Source organism: Phoca vitulina, unplaced genomic scaffold, assembly GCF_004348235.1.
Source record: "Phoca vitulina isolate PV1807 unplaced genomic scaffold, GSC_HSeal_1.0 scaffold1, whole genome shotgun sequence".
NCBI classification, from domain to species: domain Eukaryota; kingdom Metazoa; phylum Chordata; class Mammalia; order Carnivora; family Phocidae; genus Phoca; species Phoca vitulina.
The window spans coordinates 95511203-95534864 of NW_022589704.1; the positions used below are offsets into that span (position 1 = coordinate 95511203).

At 38.5% G+C, this 23662-nt stretch overlaps 1 protein-coding gene across 1 annotated transcript in view; it reads left to right on the top strand.

Moving 5' to 3' along the window:
* The first annotated feature begins 8237 nt into the window (after positions 1 to 8237).
* ACTR3 (actin related protein 3) overlaps positions 8238 to 23662 on the top strand; it is a 59619-nt gene continuing 44194 nt past the window's right edge. Inside the window, exon 1 of the mRNA XM_032411843.1 lies at positions 8238 to 8589. Coding sequence (XP_032267734.1) covers positions 8546 to 8589 — 44 coding nt within the window. The 5' untranslated portion in view covers positions 8238 to 8545. The remainder of the gene's footprint in view (positions 8590 to 23662) is intronic.

Here is a 23662-nt window from a genome sequence, read left to right on the forward strand (position 1 = left end):
TCCCTGGGTAACTGAAACCATGGAAAGCAAGACAGAAAGGGGGGACTAAAGTGCATATACAGTAATGAGAGAAAAACTCTCTAAAGGCCTGATATACAAGGGAAGCCATTTTAGCTTTCATTCTAAGTCAACATGACTGTCCATAAACTTCGTTCAAACCCAAAGCCTGATTTATGGCCCGCCGCGCATGGATAGTACATCTGCTTTGTGAATGAGCAGCCCAATGGAAAACCGTCTTGTCCTTGAGATGTCCATCAGCGCTCCCACTGCCTGCATTCCTTTACGATAAAATTCATGATTCCTCCCTGTATGTGAATCTATCGTATGTTGAGCTTTGACAAGATGTAAAACGTATTTAATTCTGGGGGCGCCTGGGTGTCTCACATGGTTAACCGCCTGCCTTCAGCTCAGGTAATGATCCCAGGGTCCTGGGATCGAGCCCCAAATCAGGCTCCCTGCTTGGTGGGGAGCCTGCTTCTCCTTTTCTCTGCTACTCCTCCTGCTTGTGCTCTCTTGTTCTGTCAAATGAATAAATAAAATCTTTAAAAAAAAAGTATTTAACTGTGTTAAAAACTGTTCATTCTCCGGAGCACTTTCTTCCCTGTGAAGAGCGTGTTTCCTGGGCAGCTGTCCTAACTTGGGCTCAAATTAAACTCTCCTTCTTACTTTTAGAGATTCTTAAAGGTTTGTTCATTTTGCATCAATAGAGCTTGCCTTCCTTTCTCCCTCTCTTATTCCTCTCCTTTTTTTATTTTTCCAAATATTAGATCACACTACAGATCAAAGGTCACAAACTGGTGGCCTACAGCCTAGATAGAGCAAAGAAAATGTTTTGTTCGCAAAACATTGTGGAATATTTAATATGAAAAACTGGAAGATCTGGCTCCACATGCCTACATGGCAATGATATTACTGATGCTGCATGGGCTTTCCAATTTAACGTGGTCCTCTCCATTCCCTATTGCTCACCCACTAATCACCTGTAAGCATTTGAGTTTATATCCTTCTGATATTAAGCCATACCAGTTGCTCAGTAACAATTTGCTTTTTGTATTTAGCATTGTATCATGGCATTATCAATCAGGATTAGATTCAGCTGCATATAAAAGAAATACCAAATTATGGTGGCTTAACCACTAAGGGTTTATTTTTCTCTTACGTAAAATAAGTCTGAAGGTGGGTGGTCAAGGGCTAATATGGCACTTCAGGGCAATATGGGACCTGAGCTCCTTCCATTTTTTTCTGCTCCATTTTCCTTAGGACATGGCTTCTAGTCTCAAGGTCAGTTAATTATCCATAGTGGCTGAAGAGCTCCATGTACTTTATCCATGTTGTAGGCAGAAGAAAAGTAAAGGGAAAAAAATTGGTATTCTGAGTAAACCCTTTTTAAAGTTATTTTCTAGAAACTCCACTCAACTACTTCTACTTATATCTCACTGGCCACAACTTGATGGCACTGCCACAACCTGGTGCAAATGAGATTGAGAAATGTCGCCTTTTGGCGGGCACATAGGTACCCGAGTAAAATCCAGGTATTGTTATCAAGGAGAAAACAAAAATATCAATCTCTGCTACATTTCCCTGCAGGTTATTACTGACATATGAAAGAAATTGTGAATGCCTCTCAAGACCCAAGCTCCCCTTCTTCTATGTTAAAAGAAACCTGAGATTTATCTGGTCAGAGAGGCACTTGAAGAATGTATTTCTAAATCTCCAAATTTTAAAATAAATCTTTTTTTTTTTTTAGATTTTATTTATTTATTTGAGAGAGAGAGACAGTGAGAGAGGGAACACAAGCAGGGGGAGTGGGAGAGGGAGAAGCAGGCTCCCCGCTGAGCCAGGAGTCCGATGCAGGGCTCGATCCCAGGTCCCTGGGATCATGACCTGATCATGATCAGACACTTAACTGACTGAGCCACCCAGGTGCCCCTAAAATAGTTCTTCATGATCATAATCTTCTCTCTCTTCTGTTACAGTACTTTTATTTTTTTAGGATTTGCCAAAATGGGATTCCTAAGACTAATATGTACTAATACATAGAAATAAATGAATTGGTATCGATAGCTAACTTTGTAGGAGGTAGGGCAATTCACATTCTCAGGAACAGTGTACAGTGCATGTACATTTCTATACACTTATCAGCACTGGATATTTTTTTCTCATTTTATTTTTTAAAAGGTTTTATTTATTTATCTGAGAGAGAGAGAGAGAGAGAGAGAGAGAGCACTTGCACATGCGCACAAGTGTGAGGGAAGGGGCAAAAGGAGAGGGAGAAGCAGACTCCCCGCTGAGCAGGGAGCCCGGGTTCAGGGTTCATCCCAGGACCCTGAGATCATGACCTGAGCCGAAGGCACCCGCCTAACTGAGGGAGCCACCCAGGTGCCCCTTTTATCTCATTGTAAATGTTGTGAATGATGGGTTAAAAATGGTATCATTGTTTAATTTGTATTTCCCTTACTACCAGCAATGAAAAGCTTCTTTTTCTATGTCAATTGCCCATTTTAATGATCCTACTCCTCTGTAGGGAGTTTGTGTTAATGGTCTTTGCCAATGTTTCTGTTGGATTATTTGCACTTCTTAAAATTCTTTTTAACTCTTAGAATACTAACTTTTGTTATATTTAATATAAATATTTTTTAATCTATAATTTCTAAAAAAAACTTTAGTCAATGAAAATCCAATTGTTTATGTAACCAAATCTTTCTCTTTTTTTTTTAAAGATTTTATTTATTTATTTGACAGAGAGAGAGACACAGCGAGAGAGGGAACACAAGCAGGGGGAGTGGGAGAGGGAGAAGCAGGCTTCCCGCGGAGCAGGGAGCCCGATGCGGGGCTTGATCCCAGGGCCCTGGGATCATGACCTGAGCAGAAGGCAGACGCTTAACGACTGAGCCACCCAGATGGCCCCCAAATCTTTCCATTAATGGCTATGGGTCTCTAATTAAGAAAGTCTCCCCCACTTTGAGATTATACAAATATTTTCCCCAATTTTCTTCCAATATATTTAAGGTCTTATTTTTGCTATTCAACTCATTCATTCAATTGATATTTGTTGTGCACTTATTATGAGCCAGTTCCTTTTCAAATTTTAGAGGGCACGTTTTCTAGTTGGGAGAGATAATAAGCAAATAAATCAATATATAAGTAAGGCATTTCACTAGAAAATTAAAACATGGTGACATGCGGGAGTGAGACAGGCTCCTTCAGAATAGGTGGTCAGGAAAGGCTGTCCTGAGCAAGTAAGATTTAAATGGATTCTGCAATAACTAATGATTAGGGCAGAAGTCCAAGGAAAAGATGCAGGTAGAGATGGCCTCGGTGTGTGTGAAGAAGAGCAAGAAGGCTGATGTGGCTAACTCATGAGGGACAGCAGAAGTTGGAAAGGGAGGCAGGCACCAGAATACGACGGGCTTAGCAGACTACCACGAGGAATATGGATTTTACTCTATACTGCAGATTTGTAGTCCATCTGGAACTTGTGTTTATATGTAATATGATGTGTGTGGGTGGGCGGCGGTTGGGAATCTAACCTGTATTTTCTTTCATATTGATTTACATGTTAAATAAATTATTCATTTTTTGTAGTAGTGAGGGAAACGAGACAGTGATAGATCCCACAGCATCTCACCTCATTTCAAACACTGTACAGATATTATTATTATATGAAATATATTTTCAATTGAAATCAAGCATATAATGAGTATAACATTTTTTATCCCAGGGATGTGGCCATTGAGTAAAATCCTTCCAGAACTTCTTTTTAGAAGTTCACGGGCAGCAGCGGCTGGTAAGTCACTTATGAAAACCAGTTTTATTACTTTATAGTCACACAAAGCTGTTGATCAAAAAACATAGCTCTTGTTAATCAGCCATTTTATTCACTGGACGTGGGCTCTGAAAAAAGTGACTTTAGACCAATTCCAAAAATCAAATCTACCCACAAAAGGCCAAGATTTGCCACCAACGGAGACATTTAAGAGAATGTGCCATGGGCTCTGAAGGCAAGTCTGTAAGAGACCTTCTAAAAATATTCTGCACAATGGTAGTACTAAAAGGGTAAACACATAGGCCCCAAGATAACTTCTGTGATGAGGAGGACACATTTTTGGATGTTTAAGTCTGTATGTTTAGGTAATAAGTAAAAGAGTCATTACTTTATAATTAAACCACAGTCCTCTTGATCTGTCCATAAGATCATTCTGTAACTTATGCTTCCTTAAAATTCAAGCTTTACAACAACCCCATAGGTTAGTTATTTCTGCAAATTTACAGATGACAATAGATTAATTTAAAGAATTCACACTCAAGGCTCTCTCTTTTTTTAAGATTTTATTTATTTATTTATTTGAGAGAGCGAGCGAGCGCATGAGCAGGAGGGTCAGAGGGAGAGGGAGAGAGAATCTCAAGCAGACTCCATGTTGAACGTTGAGCTGGACAAAGGCTTGATCTCATGACCCTGAGATCACGACCTGAGCCAAAACCAAGAGTCAGACGCTTAACCAACTGAGCTACCCAGGCTCCCCAACCCTCAAGTCTCTTGATTCTAAGTTCAGTGCTGTCTCTACACACTAAGTTAGTTGACTAAGATCACACAACTGGAGTAGGGAGAAGCCAAGGTTCACAGCCATTCCCTCTAACCACTAGGCTGCATGGACAGCTTGATCATTTATCTATCTGCCCTTAATCAATACTCTCTGTGGATCTGATTGGTCTGCTAATTTGCAAATAGTCATTCTTGTAGAAATTATGTTGATTTAAAAATAATAACATTTCCCATTTTAAAATAATGGAGATTGAGGGATATATGAATTTCTTGGACATTTAAAATCCAGAGACATTTGCTAAGTTGGCCTTAAAGCACAAATAACCTAGGAAATCTCACAGTAACTGGTAACTAGCATATCAGTCAAAATTAAACAATGCTGTGGCATTACAACTAAAGAGCCCTGAAAAGAGCTGGGCTTTGGTCTGGGTCCTGTTCCCTAGTTTCTCTAAGATACTGGAAAGTCACTTGCATTCTCTGGGCTTCTGTATCACTTAGTATTCTTAAATTTGATGTAAGTAATGAAAGCTGATTACTACCAACTTAAGCAAAAGGGGCTTTTTTGGGAGAATATTACAAGACTCACAAATGTTTGAAATGTTGGGGACCAGGCTTAGAAAGTGACAAGCACCTGGTTGATCTGAACTAAAAGGAAATCGGGGTGCTATTAGGGAAGAATGGATATGGGGCAGTCAAGCAAACCCCACCCATCCACCACTGCTTTCCTTTTCATGTCTAACAAGATCATCTTTGTGAGCTCTTCTAGCTCCGACATCCTCTGCTTCTCTGTATTTGGAGGAAGGGTACATATGCAAACAGGGTGGTGAGACATGCTCCGGCTAGATGTGCATCTGAAGGCTGCATGCTACTGAGGAAGGCTGAACCACAGCAGCACTACAGAGGTTCACCAATTTTGGCACTAGCAAGTAGGAAGTAGGAGGGGTCTTAAGAAAGCAAAGTGTTTGGGTAGACAAATTATGAGGAATAAGCACAAGTCATTTTTCTGAGTGTTAGAAGCTTCCAAAGGTTTCTAACAGTCACATTCTTTACAAAGGGCAGACTTGACTACATGAAAGAGACTATCCTAGAAGGTTTCCTCATGCCAATGAGATATAGTATCTAGCACTGACCTGAGCTGCATATTGGAATGCAATATACATGTAAATGTTAAACAGCTTCCCAAATCAAAAGTTGAAAACTGGTAGCCCGCAGGTCAGATATAGCCTGCAGAGAATTAGTTACCAACAGATAAAAATACAGATTTTCAATTTTTCTGGAACAAAGGGAAGCTCAGGCAACACTGGGTCTACATCTCTGCATAGCAAGAGTTTTCTACTGCCTTTGCTGGGGAGTGGACTCTCCATATTGCCAAAATTCCTCAGGGTTCCCTTCAGTCATAATGGCACTTGCTTGGACCCTGGGAGCATCCCAGTTCTTGACCGTTGATGTAACTACTTCTGTGACAACCAACACAAGGCCTGTGTGTGAGCAGCCATCTTGAGGATCCACCAGTGTGAGTTTCCCTGAGCGACCTGTTCAAGTTCCTAACCTCTGTTCTTGGGACCCCTTTGGTAAGATCCTTTCACTCCTGACTTACTACCGGTAATGCTGGAAACAACTATTTACCCCAACCAACCCACATGTCCCTTTTCTGTCACAGCTGATCTTCAGGCATCTTTTCTCCCAAATGACCATAAATATCTGATGTTGTAAAAGGCAGCAAAGAATCCCCATTTAGTATTTTCTAAAATGTAGGGAAAAAAACAACTATGCATCTGAACAGAGAACCACTTCTGCATGACTTCTTGTTAGACAGTCACTGAGAAAAGCCTCCCTGGAGGATTTTTATCTATTTTCTGTGAGTAGCTGTGGATGTGCTGGGCTCTAGTTGGTAATGATGATTCCCCTAAGTTGTCTGTTCTGCACATATTTGATCCCATCTGGATGTTACTGCTCACATAATTCTATCCCTGATTTATAGCACACGATGTATTATAAGACCATTCACTTTACTCTTTACTTTGTGGGGTCCATTCCCTACAAAGTAGTCACATTTCCTTGCTTAAATCTCTTTGATGGCTTCCAGGCTGCTTTTAGGCTAAACTTTAAGATTCGTGGAGAAGTATACAGATCCTTGCAGTTTGATTCTTACTTATCTCCCCGGCTCCATCTCCTATTGCATCTTCCCCGGCTCACATCACTTTGACCATTTGGGTCTTCTTTGAATTTGTGAAAGAAGCCAAGCTCTTTCCCACCTCAGGTCCTTGACTCTTGCTGTTCCCTGTTCTGGAGGGCTCCCCTTCCTCCTCCCCCTTTCCTCTATCTCCCACCTCACCTTTAAAATGTCACTTTGTCAGAGAAGCCTTACCTATATTCCACTTCTCTCCCATTCTCCCACCCTTATTCCCCATTTCTCATAGCCCCCTGCTCTCTGCAACTGCTTTTAACACAATTTATGTTTTCCCACTAAACTGAGAACTCTTAAGAGCAAGGACCTAATCTGTTTTGTGCCCAGTGACTATTCTGGGGCAGTACGGTCCCTGCCATAACTGAGTAGGTGAGCAATACTTATGTCGAATGAAAAACCCACTTTCCATACCGCAGCCCAGTCTAACAACTTACTGTTATCTTCTGTTGTGAATAAGACATCCTTTCTTAGGGAAAATATTTTTTACTTCAGCCATATAAGCAAATTGATGATTTATCAGAAGATTAGCCTGGGGGAAAGCTGTTAAACTTCTAGATTCCCCAGGTGGGGTCCCACACCATCACCTGAGAAGTTGTTGTAAATGCAAATTACCAGGCCCTTCTCCGGACCACCTAAACAGAAAACACTGGGGATGTGGCCCAGCAATCTGTTTTAACAAGCCTTCCAGGTAATTCTGATGCACATTTAAGTTTGAAAACCATTGTTCTAGGCTCTCCAGTTTTTAGCCTTTTTTTCCTAATTAATTTTTTTTGTCCTTAATTCTTGGTATAATCCTGCTGGTAAAACAGTAGAATCTTAAACTACCGCAGATGGAATCTCTGTCATCATCCAAAAGCCTTGAATAACGGCCTATTTGTGTAGAGTACATTATGTAGAACGTACCCCCAGGAGGTTTGTTTTCCTCGTGGGTACAGGCCTGCCCCTGGGGGGCCTACAATCTAGACAATGTTTTAACACTTGTTATGTGCAATGTTGTAACAATGCACAGGTGTAAATGACTAAAAACTCCGCACGAAGGCAGAAGAGCTACGGTGCAAGCCTTTGTTCACCCATCCCTCCCGACTGCTCACCCTCGGTCTGATATCGCTCTTTTCCACTCAGAAAAGCAGACTCTCCAAGTTACAAGAGGGTTGTGTGCCGCTGAGAACGTTTTCTATTAGGCCAGTTTTCCCCGGGGCACTGGAGAAGATATTCACGGCTGCGGGAGGCAGTTCCATTCCTCTCTCAACCTAGCACAGAAGTAATTGAAACCAAAAAGCCCTACCAGCTTCCGGAGAACCGGAGGCTCGAGCCGATTTCCCCGCCCCTACCCTCTGGGAAAACCCGAAGTGGACTTCCTTAACGTCGGGACGCGAGCGGCGGCCGCCGGCAGCACGTCATTGCGCATGCTCTCTCGCCCCTCCCGCTCGGAGCCGGAAGGGGGAGCGCTCGCGGCCTGGGCCTGGCCTGGCCGGGGCGGCGGCACCGGCGGCCATCTTGGCTTCCCGGGGCAAGGCGGCGTGGGGGGAAGAAGTTGTAGGGTGGGGGCAGGAGGGAGGAGGAGGGGAGAGAGAGGGGGAGGAGGCCGCGGCGGGGCAGGGCGGGGACTGCCTGCCCGCCTGGGTTGCGGAAGTGGTAGCCGCTGACCGAGCCTGCTGCTTTCTCGCTACTGCTTCGGCTTCCCGGCTCCCCCCCGGACGGAGAGGGCGACCCGGCTGTGGATGGTCAGATAGCTCCGATCTCCCGCCGCTAATCCCTGGCCCCAATCAGCACGGAGCAGACGGCGGCAGCGGCAGTAGCAGGCGAGGAGGAAGATGGCGGGACGGCTGCCGGCCTGTGTGGTGGACTGTGGCACGGGGTAAGGGGGCTGACGGGCGGGGTGTGGGGTGGGGAAACTGAGGCGGAGGTGGGAAAATGGCGGGGGAGGGTGGAGGTCGGGAGATGTGTGTTGCGGCAAGGTGCTGCCGCCGGCCGTGTCAGTCTTAGCCGCTCTGTGTTGCCAGGGGTGGGGCCCGGAGCCAGGGCCTCCCTTGTTGCCTCGCTTCACCCGTTGGGACCGGGGCGGGGGCGCGGGGCCGAGAAACCCCCTGGGAGCGGCTTGCTCCGCGCAACCCCTCCCGGCCCTTCCCCCATCGCGGTGGGCAGCGCCGCCCAAGGGGACGTGGGGCCGGTCGCCCCACCGGGGCCCACGGTGCGGTCGGGGTGGTCGCCGACCCGGCGCACCCGGCTCTCCTTTTCCTCCACGTCCCTTCCTGCCCGTGGATTTGGGGACCGAGTGGATCGAGCGCGGGGACAGCCTGGCAGAGGAGCGAGAAAAGAGAAGCGCTCCTTGTAGGTTTTGCAAGATTGCTGTGACAACACTCTGCCCAGGGTGTGGGTGGGAAAAGGGAAGAATCGGACTCTGAAAATGGGAACCTAGTCGGGGCTTTTATTTGACCACCCACCTCTTCTTCCTTTCCGACTCCGGGTCTTTTCCACCTCCTACTGCGCTTTTACCGGTGAACCAAGTCACATTTTAATTTGAGAGAGAAAGATGTCATGTGTTACTTCTCTTGCCTCAAAAAAGTCCCCCAGTGAGCAAGCGCGCTGCAACTTCCTTAGTTTTGTCAAAGCCGCTTCCTGCTTTCAGCCTTTTATACCCTTATAAGGTAGTTTTTCGTTTCCAACCTGAACACATCTTATTAGAACTTTAAAAATTAAGCATATTTCAAATAGATTGAATTACTGGTGCTAGTTATCAGTTTATGTGAACTTAAAAATATATGTATTAGTGTTTCGCGGGGAAGGAGGAAGGGAAGCACCCAGGAGAATAATTTGTGTGTGTTCATTCTGTGAAGGTATCTCAGATTGAGAAGGAAGGTACAGAACTATAAAGGGACGTGGTTGCTTCTCAAGGAGTTACCAGATCTGTAGGGTAGCCTTTTAACATGTAGACTGGCGTTAAAGTGTATAAATAGGCATTTTAGAGTTTGACACACTTTGTCTTTTCATAGAAAATACTGTCTATATTTTAATGTGGAATGGCTTCTTTATGTTACGGTGTTAGGAGTGTGTGTGTGTGTGTGTGTGTGTGTCCTGTGGGTATATATTTTTACATTTCTAATTCCCAACATAATCCAATGGGGGGGGGGCGTGGGTTATGAGAGGTAGAGTATCAGCCTATTTTCCCTCCTTTTATTATTCAGCAAACTTTTGTTGCCTAAAGGATTGTGTATGCTCCTAATTCCATTTGCTCTCTGTAAAACAGCTCTAATCTTCATGCTCAGAACTTCTGTCAGTGTGACAGTTTCTAAAATCCCAGCCATGCATGTGGAAACAACTGATTTATTAACATTTTCCTTTGGGAAACACCAGCCTAAGTTAGCCTTAGAACTTCTAAATGTATTGTTTTGATGGACAGCTTATTAAAGTTACTATTTTTTTATGCTAATTTCCTTGAGCCAGTATTTTTTTCCCTCTCTCTCAGTCTCATTGGTGAGTAGTTTCATGCTTAGGGTCAGTTTTAAAATTAGATTTGGCCCCAGTGAGAAGGAATTTTCAAGTGCATTTTGTTAAAGTGAAAAATACTGCTACATAATTAATATTTTATGTTTTAGAAACTATTGGGTTGTTAATAAAATTAGTGTAGATAATTGTAATCCTAATAAGTAACAGGGTAACAAGTAGGATGTTACTTTTTCCTCATTCTATTTTTCCTCTTTTGAAATCAGTTCTGGTTATTTTTGAGTTAGTATACTAGGTATTTCATTGAGGTTAACTGTCCTTAAGTGACCTCCTTCTGATAGGGCCACCCTGAATTTGAAACACATGCTGAGTAACCAGGAGGTGCAGGAGGGGGTTCAATCTATACTTAGGATTATTTTTGTTTTAATATTTTCAGTTATTACTACATTATTACATTTTACTTTATTGCATTAGTTTTACCTCACAAAGGTGAGGTAGTTATCTGGACACTCATGATTTAAATGGAACTGATTAGGATTCCCCATTACCTCTCACCTTTTTTAACATCTGTCAGAGCTCCATTTATTTTGGTCTTCAAAAGTTTTTTCGTCTTTTGTGTTGCCTATTAATGCAACTCCTGGAAAGTCACACCTGCAGCTTTATTAGCACATAGAAGAAGATAGCTCATTGAGATTGGGCCTGCAATAAGCGTATTTAAGGAAGGCCTTCATAGGGAGTTTTATGTTGCAGAGTACTGTGATCCCCAGATGCAAATTGTGCGCCTATAATTTGTGTGTTTCTTTGTGCTTTAGAGAATGCATTCATCTATTTGGTCTATAATTACAATTACCCACTTAATATAAGTGAAAAGCTATAACCTGAACCTGGTTGCTCATTCCATTATATAAGTTAGGAAAAAGATGACTGAAAAAAGCGGCCATCTAGGAAACTTGATGTTCTCTGATAAGAAAAGCTGTAGGAGTTAGGAAACATGCGGCTTAATCCCCAGACTTAAAGTTAGAGATCCTCCAGCAAAGATCCTTTATCTCAACATAAGATAAATAATCACCTAAGCTCAGGGCATAAAAGAAAATAACTCCTTTGGAAAAGAATTTAGAAAGAACTATTTCTTTAATACTGAGTGATATCATATCTACACACTTTTTTGATTTGCATTAGAATAGTACTGTAGAAAAAAAATTTGGGTAGAGATTTTCATTGATAGAACTGGTTGCTTTAGAACTAAATTAAGGAACTCAAATCTGCTACCAGTGGTGAGGGAAACTTTTTTTTCAAAAGCTATTTTATAACATTGTTACACTTGCAAATTTTAAGAGGATCCTAAATTATTTTTTGCATGTTTTCACTCATTTCTTCAGCGTTCAGGCCAAATAAAGGAACTCCTTATATACATTTTATGCTATAGCTTGATTACAGAACTTTACATTGTTAAATTTCCTTTTCCCCTTTATGTCTTTCTTTTTTACCTGATCAATACTGCTTTGGTAAATTATTTCCATTATGATAGCAGAGGTTAATACGGCCTTATTGTAGAGCTATATATTGGTATCTAGATATATTCAGATTTAGAATGAATTCAGGAATTTCCGTAATCAACTTAAGCTTCCTAGCATAATTTTAAAATGTAAGCATAAATATTTTGTTGGAGTCAGTGGATGGGGAGCTTATATAATTCATACTGTGGTCACATTCTAGCAATTAGTATAGATAGGATGATCTTCTTTGAGAACCAATGGGGAAGGGCTGAGTGGGTGGGGGAAAACATAAATGGGAAGTTCATGTTTCCTATGTGAATTCTGAACATAATATTTAATAATAACACTATTTCTCCAGCCATCTCCAAGGGCAGAAACATTTATAGTATCTTGTTACCAAAAAACACTGCAATTCTTATTCCTTTAGGGGTCATGTTTTGCATGCCCTTTGAAGTAAGTGTAACAGGCTCCTTCCTGTTGAGAAGTCACTTTTTTTTAGCATCTTTTTTTTTTAAGTTTAAATTCAATAAGCCAAGGTACAGTACATCATTAGTTTTTGATATTATGTTCAGTTATTCATTAGTTTAATATAACACCCAGTGAGGGTTGCAGAAAGGGAGATGGGTCGGGGGGGATGGCATATCTGGGTGATGGGAATTAAAGTCACTTTCTTACTTAGACTTACCTAAAGTCTTTCTGCTTTCCTTTCCCACCAGTCTCTTTCCCTCCATGCACATTTTGTGTTGAAATATTGACTTTGGGTTGTGTATATATATGTAATCTAATGAACTTTACAGCCTAATTGTAAAACACAGTTGAGCACAGAATGGGAAGCTCCACTAGTGGAGGACTGCTGGTCAGGATTTTTATTTATCTTATTTAGTTTTGTGACTGTCATTTTTACCCCATTTTACAAGTGAGCAAACAGGATTAGAGAAATTTAAATTACCTTTTTAGTGGCATGTAGTTAGCAGGTGGTAAGAGTTGCTATTTGGACTTGAGCTTTTCTGTTTTGAAGCCCTGTGTTCTATTACACTGTGGGCATTCCTGAGCCCCTTATCAGAACTATGCACGTTTCTTTGTTTTTGTTAGTAAGGTTAATTCTCTTCTTGTTTAAAATATTGTTATAAATCCTAGCCTTATGCATTTGATTTAATGAAATAGAGAAACCATTCTTGTGGAAATCTTTCAGATTTGAGATACATACATACGTATATATACGTATGTATATGTACATATGTGTATATATACATATATGTGTGTGTATGTATATGTGGATATGTGAATTCCTAGCTTATTTCCTTGTCACTTTGCTTAAATTGAAATTCTGGAAGAAGTTTACTCTCTACATTTTGTTTAATCAGGAAATACTAACAGCTGATATTTATTAAGAATTACATGTCAGACCCAGTGCTAAATGCTTTATTATCTCATTTACTTTTCACATCAACCTGAGAATTATTTCTGTTTTAAAGAAAAATTTAGGGTTTAGAAGAAGTTAAACTATATGCCCAAGGTATTACAACAAATAAATGTGGTACAGCCCCTACTCTATATAATAGTCTCCTTACATAGAGGATGAGCCTTTGACAAATCATTTAGATATTTTTTTGAGAGAATTCATTTATGATGTTTTAAAGGCAGAAAGCAGTGTTAGTAATTTAAGAATTACTTGCACACATAGAAAAAGTGGTATTGCCAAATCAAGGCTTACTATATACTTGGCGGCCGGTCAGACACTCTTGGAATTATAATGAAAATGTATAATACAGTCTGCTCTCAAGAATCTTAATGAGATAAGAGCTAAAAATTATTTTAAAAAATTAGGATGATAAAAGACTGAACTTTATCAAATGTTAAGATATTTACTTGTGTTATAGTAATAGCTGCTCTGTAGGTTGTAAGAAAGATTATTGTGGTCAGGAAGAGTCAAGGAAGTTGCAGGGAAGGTAGGGTATGCGCTCTCCTTTTAAGGATTTGGATATATACAGGAGAAGGGAAAGCATATACAGCAGAAAGAGGAGAGTAGCTGCTTCTTGTGTTTAGCCCTGTTAGCATACATTGCACCACCCCCTTCCATTCGAATTGAGGACCATGTAATAATGCACATCTAGATTATGTGATGTGAAGGGGAACTAACATTTATTGAGCACTTACAGCAGAACTTTGATTCAAAATATTTTTACTTGATAGGAAATAAAAATCCTTTACAAGAGGAGTTAAATGTTGTAAATAGGGCTTTTAAAATATTTGCAGAATGGAATGCAGTTGGATCGGATGTAGAGGAGGTATTTGGGATGAAGTTATGGAACTTGACACATAATATGAACTCACATCTTTGTTGAATGAGCGAGCAAATGAATGACGGAACAGGAATTAGCGATATGGTTTAAAAAAAAACTGCCTGGGAAACACCCCATGCCCAGTGACTCAGAATCTCAAGGGTTGGGCCTAGGAATATAAATTTAGATGATCTTCCTAGATGATTTTTAAGCAGCCCTCTCAGCACCAGCTTTGCAGAAATTCTGAAATAGGATATTGGCAGTGGGAATAGAGCAGAAGAGATAAATTTGGGAAAGGTTGCTTCTTTTTTGTTTGTACTTCTGCAGTTGTTTTGTATTATGGTTAGCAAGGGCTTTGTAGTCATAGCTGTTTTTGAGTTCAAGCTTTTCTAGTTGTATGACTTTGTACACTTTAAACTCTGCAGGTCACATTTTTCCGTGTGTAATTTGGAGATCATTGTATCTACCTTGTGGGTGGGGTTTTTTGGTTTGTTTTTTGTTTTTTGAGATAATGCATGAAAATGGTTAGTCACACTGCTTGACACATAGTAAAAACTTGATACATCATAATTATTACAGTTATCGGTTAGTTCTCTTTTATTGAATTGACATTTTTTAAGGAACGGACACGGTGTCTTATGTTTGTTTATTTTTCTTCTGCAGTGCTTGGCTTAACACAGTGCACAGTCAGAATGTTTTGCTGATTTGAGAGATGGAGGTATTGCTAGGGCTTGGCAGTTGATTTTGGTAGATTGTAGTCATCAATGAAGATTTCAGAATTTTGAGTTTGAGTGGGACAATTAAGGGAGTTGGTTTTAAGAAGCTGAGTAAAATTATTATTTGAATTGGTTACTGAATTTGGATGATGATCATAATTGGAAATATTCTAGAGGAAGTTGAAAATACAGGAACTTCAAGAATGAAAGTGGAGATGTGGCAATCATCATTACAATTTATAAATTGAAGCTAATAAAATGATAAAGAAAAACAAAAAGATTGGATATTTTACTGTTCCTTTTAAAAATCTTGGATATGTAATCTGGCTTCTTGAGCATCACAGTGAGAAGAATGAGGGAGCACGCATGGCTTGGAAGTGATGAGTGATCAGGTATGCTGACAGCCAGTCTTCTGTTTCATCCCACTTTTTAAGAGGCAGAATCCATAGGAGGAGATTTTAGCTCAGCATAGGGCTAAATTTCCCTCCAAAGTTTTCCTCCTTGTCCAGTGTGCTTCCCCACCAAACAGGTGGAAACAGCTGAATGATCGGAGTAGGGGCAGGAGTGTGGAGTGGTTAAAATGTAGCTTCAAGCAGTATGTTTTCTGAAACCAAATTCCCCTATAATAAAGGCATTTGAATGCTTGTGTGTAATTCTATTGGAACTTGGAGGCTCTTTAATGACATTACTGATCTATAATAGCCACTGGCATAAAGAGGCAAGACCAAAGCAGTTAAGTAATAATAACACTACATTAACACGCTTTATAGTTTATCAAGCACTTATAAATTCATGTATTATTAAGTAACAGCACAAGATAAGGTGATGTTATTGGATTAATGTTTAAATTTGGTTCTCCAAAATAGGATAGTGACTAATACTACTTTGTGTGCTGGTGGTTTTATATATTTATATGGACTTTTATATCGTACAATAAATATATAAAAGATATCTCCATAATTGATTAATACCAGAACAAAAAAAAACAAATAATATCTTAATTTTTCCAGAGGACCATTCGTGTAATTTTATTTTCTTTCAAGATTTTTTTCAAAACCTTTCATAACTGTTGACTTAAACTCAAGTCATTCTTACATACTCCTTATAACCAGGAAAGGAACAGCCTTGAATTTGTGTGGTCTAATATATTTTCCTTTCTTAACTCCTCTCTACCCCTAACACATACTTCACAAAAATATTTTCTTCATCTGTTCTGATGCTGAACATTACATCTTTAAATATTCTCTCCTTTAAGTCTTCTTGCCCATTGTGGAAATGCAATTCCCTTGGGAAGGGTGTCTTTAAGACTTTTTTTTTTTTTTAAAGATTTTATTTATTTATTTGACAGAGAGACAGTGAGAGAGGGAACACAAGTAGGGGGAGTGAGAGAGGGAGAAGCCAGCTTCCCATGGAGCAGGGAGCCCAATGTGGGGCTTGATCCCAGGACCCTGGGATCATGACCTGAGCTGAAGGCAGACGCTTAACGACTGAGCCACCCAGGTGCCCTTGTCTTTAAGACTTTTTCAGTTACAGTAGTTAGTGTGAATGAGAGGTTGCTACAGGGAGATTGAAAGTCTTAAGATGGGGAATTAGGGTGCAGAATGCCTTACAGTTCACGGTTGGTTTTGGAACTGTGTAAAATTACAAACTGTGTCTTTAGTATTGGTCCATGATAAAACTATTGTTTGCTTGCTTAAAGTCTTAGAGCTTAGTATAATTAAATATGATGCGTTTTTCTTTAAGCGTTTTTAACTTCAGTTATTTCAAGACCACAAAAATAGCATTTAATGTGTATTTGTGAAACTTACTTTAGTGAATTAAGGGAAGTGCCTAATGACTTACATAGAATTATGGAGATGAAAAAGACTGAGAAATAATTTAACCCTCTTTATTTATAAATGAGACAGAGGTCCAGAGTTGAGAAATGTTTTTCAGGATTGCTCCTACTTATCAATTGATAGCATTGTTGAATTCTCTTAAATTTTCTTAGGAGCTCACATATATGAGTTACAGTCGTTGGAGTTTCTTTTTGCCAGTTGAAATAACAATATATGTTTTTTATAGTTAAAGTAGTTTGGTTGAGGCCTGGTTCAATACATGCTTCAGAAATCTTTAAGTGTTTTTGTTGTAATACAAATACAAATGCATACTAGATGGCACAGATGCAAAACTAATTTTGTTTCCCATTATACCATATTTTTTTTTAAAGATTTTATTTAATTGACAGAGAGACAGCGAGAGAGGGAACACAAGCAGGTGGAGTGGGAGAGGGAGAAGCAGGCTTCCCGCTGAGCAGAGAGCCTGACTTGGGGCTTGATCCTAGGACCCTGGGATCATGACCTGAGCCAAAGGCAGACGCTTAACTATCTGAGCCACCCAGGTGCCCCCCATCATAACATTTTAACACAAATTCAGAAACTATTTTCATAAAATGAATGCCTTTTTAAAGGAAATACGCTTTTTTATTGTTTCAGGCATTTAAATTTTAGAAGTACTTAATTTAGTTTTTGGATTTCAGTTATTTAAAATGTTACATGGGATGTGTACAAATCAGCCTTTCAGAGAGCCCTTTAGGAGTTATGTTTTTGAGATAATTATTTATAACCTTTTCAGAAACCCTATGAAGTGTAGGTACTGTGATATAATAACTATCTTAAAGGTGAGGAAACTGAGGTATAGAGAACTTAAGTAACTTGCTCAAGTAAATGTAGCTACAGTTAAGTAGTAGATCTAGCATCGAGCCCTCAGGCAGTCTGGTTCCAGAGCCCACTCTTAATACTAGGCAGTCTGGTTCCAGAGCCCACTGTTAATACTGCCTTCAGTTGGGGTATAGTCAGTATCGGTGGTTAAATTGTTAACCTAGTCTTTGAAGAGTATTAAAATTTAAACATACGTTTTTTAAAAAAATATATTTTTAGAACTGTTAATTTTTAGTACAAATATGAGATATATAGGGAAGTCTTAGTGACTAATTCATTGATTTGATTAACCCAAAACACAAGCAAGTTAATCGACATAGGATTATTTATTAACTGCAGGGACAGGCATTATATGAAACATGATAAAGCTGACAATTGCTGGTTAATTCAAGACAGCTTAATTAAGGAAGTCATGTTTAATTACATATAACTTCAGAATAAAGGTATACATATTTCTGAAGCTGCAGTTTGAATAATTGATGCCATACAAAAGTTATTTCTCTCATTAATGCCTGCATTAAAAAAACAAATAGTCGAACTTAAGAATATAGGATTATAAAAAAGAAACTTTTTATTAGACTCAGAGTACTTAATATTTGGTATTTGAATCTGAAAATAGTGAATATATAGTTTAAGAGAAACACATGGGTTACGAGAAAGTAACTTTTTTTTTCCTAAAATAGAATTAAAGAGATTGTTATCTTCTGGAGTTTAGGATGAATTTTGATGCATTTTATCTAAAAAGTACACAGTTTTAGTAGAAGCTTATGTTTCCTGTTTGAAAGTATGTATTTTAAAATTTTGCTTCATATTAATCAAAATGGTAGAGGTAATAGAGCAAAGGAAAGAGGCCTTTTTGGGCTTTTTTTCTTTTCTTGATTAACCTGTTATTCAGATAATGGACTAGTTGAGCATTTTATTGCTTCCAAAATGCATTTGGAAGGGGCCTGCTTTACTTGTTTCAAGTTGCCTTGTTGTCAGGAAAGTTATTTTAAAAGTAAAACAAAACTTTTTTTTTTTTTTTTAGTAGTGAAACAGGATTTAAATTGATAGGAAGTTTCTGAGAAGTAGAAATGAGAGAAGTGTAACGTGGTTATATCAGTGAGAAATCTTGGATGCAAACAACAAAATAACTAGTTAATGTAAGCCAAAAAAGTAATTATTGTGAAAGGGTATGGTGTAGATCACAAAATTGATGGGAAGGCTGGAGAACCAGGCTCAGAAAAGGAGAGACCAGGCAGCGAGAGTCTGCTATCAAAGTCATGTTGCGGGAATTCGGCAGGATGCTGGCAACTAGATACTAGCAATATAAATTATAAAACATCTCTTCATCTTGTAGTTATTCGGTCAAGATTCAAAGTTCTGACCTGAGCTCAGATTGGTTAGATATCGATCATGTGATGTGTAGTAGGTGGCAGGAGTAGAATATATCAGTATCGGGTCCGTCATTCTATAAAGGGATGTGAGGTTTTGTGACCTGCAAAGCCTTAATCTTTGGTGGATTCATCAGAATAGGAGTAGGGATTTAATGCTGGCAGAAAAAGTAAGTGTCTACTATTGGGAGAAAGATGAGGAGGGGAAGTTTGTTGTCCATTTTTCTTTATGTTGCCTTAAATTCCTCATTTCATTTTGATAACTGCATGATCCTTTTTAATAATTAGCAGTTTGAATTAACACATTCTTTTCCAAAAGTGCAAAAACCGTGTGAGTTTCACACAGTGTTCATTCTAAATGTGTGAAATCAAGAACAGTTTTTTAAAGGAATAATTAATGATGGTGTGAATAATATGGGATTTTTCATTAGAACAGAGGTGTAACAGTCTAGTAATTTTGGGATTATGGGATATTTTGGAAAGTAGGACCAACTTGATAAATGCAGTGATACGATAGGCCATTTATTTAAGCCTTTTTTTTTTTAGAATAGTAAACCTGAATTATAATTAAGAGAATTTGAACTGCACTATTTTTTTCTTCTTCAGAGATAATGGGCCGTATATATTTATTTATATACAACAAAAAAAACTAGGAAGTAGGAAATAGCTTTTGCATCTATTTTGTTGATAGTTGGAAGAATTGTTTTTCAGTAACGCTAGTGAGCATCTGTGCAAATGCATACTTTTGCAGTACTTGTGTTGTAGGGAATATAAGGATGATTAGGAAATGATGCCTGCTATTAGGAAGCTTACATGTACATAATAATAACAATGTGGTAAATGCTCTGCCAGGTATAAATGAAACTTTTTTGGAATCATAGGTGAAGGAAAATTTACTTTTTCCAGGGAAGATGTAAAAAGGCTTCCTGGTAGAGATAATAACTGAAGTAGGCCTTTAAGGATGAATAAAGTACTGATAGGCAGAAATAAGACTAGTGTACAAGGTAAGAGAACAGTGGTAGGAAACAAAGTGAGGTGGAAAAGTATAGGTTGAATTTGGGTATATTAGGTTTGGTATGGTACAAGGAAATAGTAATGTTTAATATGGTACAGAGAAGTAGTGAAATACTTGATATGGTACAGGAAAGTAGTGAAAGTCTCTAAGGTATGATAGGTGCTCAGTAAGTGCTTCTTGAGTTGAATTAAAAAGATATGTTGGAGCTGGATTATGGAGGTCTGAAAGTCCTTGAATTCTGCACTGCTTTGGTATTTATATTGTAGGTAGTATGAAGCCATAATCTATCATAAACCAAGTTTATGAGAATAGGAAGTATATTTGGTGACTTCATTATGGTGATTTATGGTGATAAAAATAATAACTAACAGTTATATAGTACATACTGTGTGCCAGGCACTGTTCTAATTGCTTTATATGTATTAATTCATTTGCTACCTAATCCTATAAGGTAGGTAGTTACTCTCTTTTAAAGATGAAACTGACACAGAAAGAGTAAGTGGGGAAGATCCCATAGTTAGCATGACAAACTATACTGTTAGTTCTTACTCTGGTTTTATTTTTTAAGTAACCACTCATATTTAAAGGAGACCGTACAAAAGACGTTGACTTTGGGAGCTGATAGGTATTTGAGTTCATTTCTAGCTTTAGTATTTTTTTTTTTTTTTTAAGATTATTTATTTATTTATTTGACAGAGAGATAGCGAGAGCAGGAACACAAGCAGGGGGAGTGGGAGAGGGAGAAGCAGGCTTCCCATGGAGCAGGGAGCCCAATGTGGGGCTCAATCCCAGGACCCTGGGACCATGACCTGAGCTGAAGGCAGATGCTTAACGGCTGAGCCACCCAGGCGCCCCTAGCTTTAGTATTTCTTTGCAGTGGTTTCTTCTTCTGTGAGGTGCAGTTTCCCCAATATGGAAACAGATCCATTTTGCATGGTTTTGATAGCGATTAGGGATACTATAAAGCACATAGCAAAATAATTGACATACAGTAACAACAGCAGCTATAGTTAAAATTGCTATAAAAAGGTATTGCAAATCAGATCATATGATAATTGTCTTTCTCTGATTGACTTATTTCGCTTAGCATAATACCCTCTAGTTCCATCCATGTCATTGCAAATAGCAAGATTTCATTTTTTTTGATGGCTGGGTAATATTTCATTTTGTGTATATATATACCACATTGATAGGCGGAATTTAAGAAACAAGGCTGAGGATCATAGGGGAAGAGAGGAAAAAATGAAACAAGATGAAACCAGAGAGGGAGACAAACCATAAGAACTCTTAATCTTAGGAAACAAACTGAGGGTTCCTGGAGGGGAGGAGGTGGGGACGGGGTGGCTGGGTGACAGACATGGGGAGAGTATGTGTTATGGTGAGTGCTGGGTGTTGTGTAAGACTGATGAATCACACACCTGTACCCCTGAACCAAATAATACATTATATGTTAATTAAAAAAAAACAAAACAACAACAAAACCCCAAATAAAGTCATTAGAAGGCTTAAAAACAACAACAACAACAAACTAGAAACAATCTAGATGTCCTTTAACTTGTTTAACAAACTGGTACATACACCATGGAATAATACTCAGCAATAAAAAGGAATGAACTATTGATATATGTGGGGAAAAAAAAAGGTATTGCAAGTAATCAACTACTTATTTCACCACTGGAATTCTCAGTTCTATGCTGAATACTATGGTACATACAGAAAGCCATGGTATGATTTTATTCTTTAGGCTTACAGTTTAGTTCCAGAGATGAAACTAAGGTATGTGAAATAACTAAAGATGGTATATTAGTAGTTAATTGGGGAGATTAATAAAGGCTGTAGTTTTTGGGAGGATGGTTTATGAAGGAGCTGAACTTGCTCAAATTCTTGGAAAAGACTAAGTAGGTTATGATAGATGGAAGGGAAGGAAAGCTTTGTTATTGGAAGCTAAATTGGAAGCTTTATGATGGTAGGATGCCTTTTTTGTTCACTCTCTCCAAGTTATGGCCTCGTGCATAGTATTTAATAATGCTCAGTAAATATTTTATTGATGAAGGCAAGTCAGTCAGGAGTTTCAAAATATTTGAGGGAGGGATCAGTTAGGAGATTGCCCTACTTGGAGTTGACCCTGTTTGGAGCTGTGGGACAGCAGGTAGTTAATTTTATTTATATCTTAACTTATTCGGAAGGATTTTAAATGGGAAACAATGGTTTAGAATTGATTTGATTGGCAGTAGATTGTGTAGATCATTAAGCAGAAGATTGATAAAAGTTAAACTTAACGCAGTATCAGTCTGAGTCTTGTATTCTATTTTTAATAGCTCTGTTGAGATATGACTCACGTACGTAAAATTTACTTTTTTAAAGTGTATAATTGAGTTATTCACAAGTTTGTGTAACCATCTCCACAGTCAACTTTAGAATATTTTCATCACCCCAGAAAGTACCTCATACGCATTAACAGTCAAACTCTCCATTCTCCTTTCCTTCAACCCTTGGGAGTTACTAATTTATTTCCTGTCTTTATGGATTTGCCTGTCGTGGTCATTTCATGTAAGTGGAAATCTACATCTTTAAGTGGTGGATAGTTGGACTGGTGTACTAGCAAAGAGGTTGGGAAAACATTGCTAAGTCTTAGAATAATTATAGGGATGGGTAGAGAAATAAAAGGAGGCTCATGGATAAAGGAAAATGATCTGGGATGGGAGAATTTACTGAATACTTAGTGCCATCTACTGTTACCTTTTTTAATCCTCATGGCAGTCTTGTGAATTCAGTTTTATTCCTTATGAATTAGGAATAAAGTCTATGATCATAGGATAGTAAATGGTGGAACAGACATTTCACTCATGACTTTTTGATTCTAAGGTCCATATTTTTTCTTCCCCACTAGTGAAAAGGAGTTAGATTTTAAGTTTTAGATCTAAAAGGACTGGGAGAATTCCATTTCTGTTAAACACAAAGGAGTCCACTTTCTTCCACTCAACAGTTTTATCAGTATTTTTGTGTGTCACGTTAAACATTGACTTTAATGTAATGAGAAGAACATTGGAGGGCATTGGAAATGCTTTTCAAATAATTGCTAATTATCTTTATAGCCAATATTCCCTGTGAATTAGCCACTGCATTCTTGTCCTAAAAGTTTCTAACACCTAGTAGTACAAAGAAGACTATAGCTAAGCTGAGAATTGAGGTATTACAGAAGTTAAGCAGTGGGTTTCATTTGTAGACCTCCATTTTCTTTTAAAATTTGATATTTATCCTTAGTATATACTTTATTTTTATGATACAGTAAAGGTGGAAGCTGGTCATATTGAGATAGAATTCTTTCAACTTTAAATTAGTGGTTAATACTCAGAAATTTTGGAAAATGGGTTGCACTATATCATTAATGTTCTTTCTATCCTAAAGTTTGAGGGTCTTATATTCATTTTGTTATATGGTTTAAGATTGTGGAAACATGGAAAGTTAAAATTCTAGTGCTCTTTCTGCCTTACATAGGCTGTAGATTATTAACTGGATTTAGTGTGGTAACCTCAATACATGTTTGTTCTTTTCTGGAATGATTTTTTATTGTAGCTTTTTTTTCTAGTTCATTTTGAACTGTATTTTTTTTTTTTTAAGATTTTGTTTCCGTTTAGTGGTTCAGTATCAGTAACATATTGGAATCTTCAAATAGCTTTTTGCTGTGAGATGATTTTCTAAGCAAAAAGAAATATGAACCATTTATTAAGTTAAAGTACTCTTTGTCAACCATATGCTTTTAATAAGTAAAATTTGAATTTGCAGAATTAAAAATAATATCTAACAATTAAAAATAATATCCATGCTAATATTTTTTAACAAGCATAACTGGTTTTACTACTTGAAAATATTTTTCTTAAATGGATTCTTTTCTTTTAGAAAAGT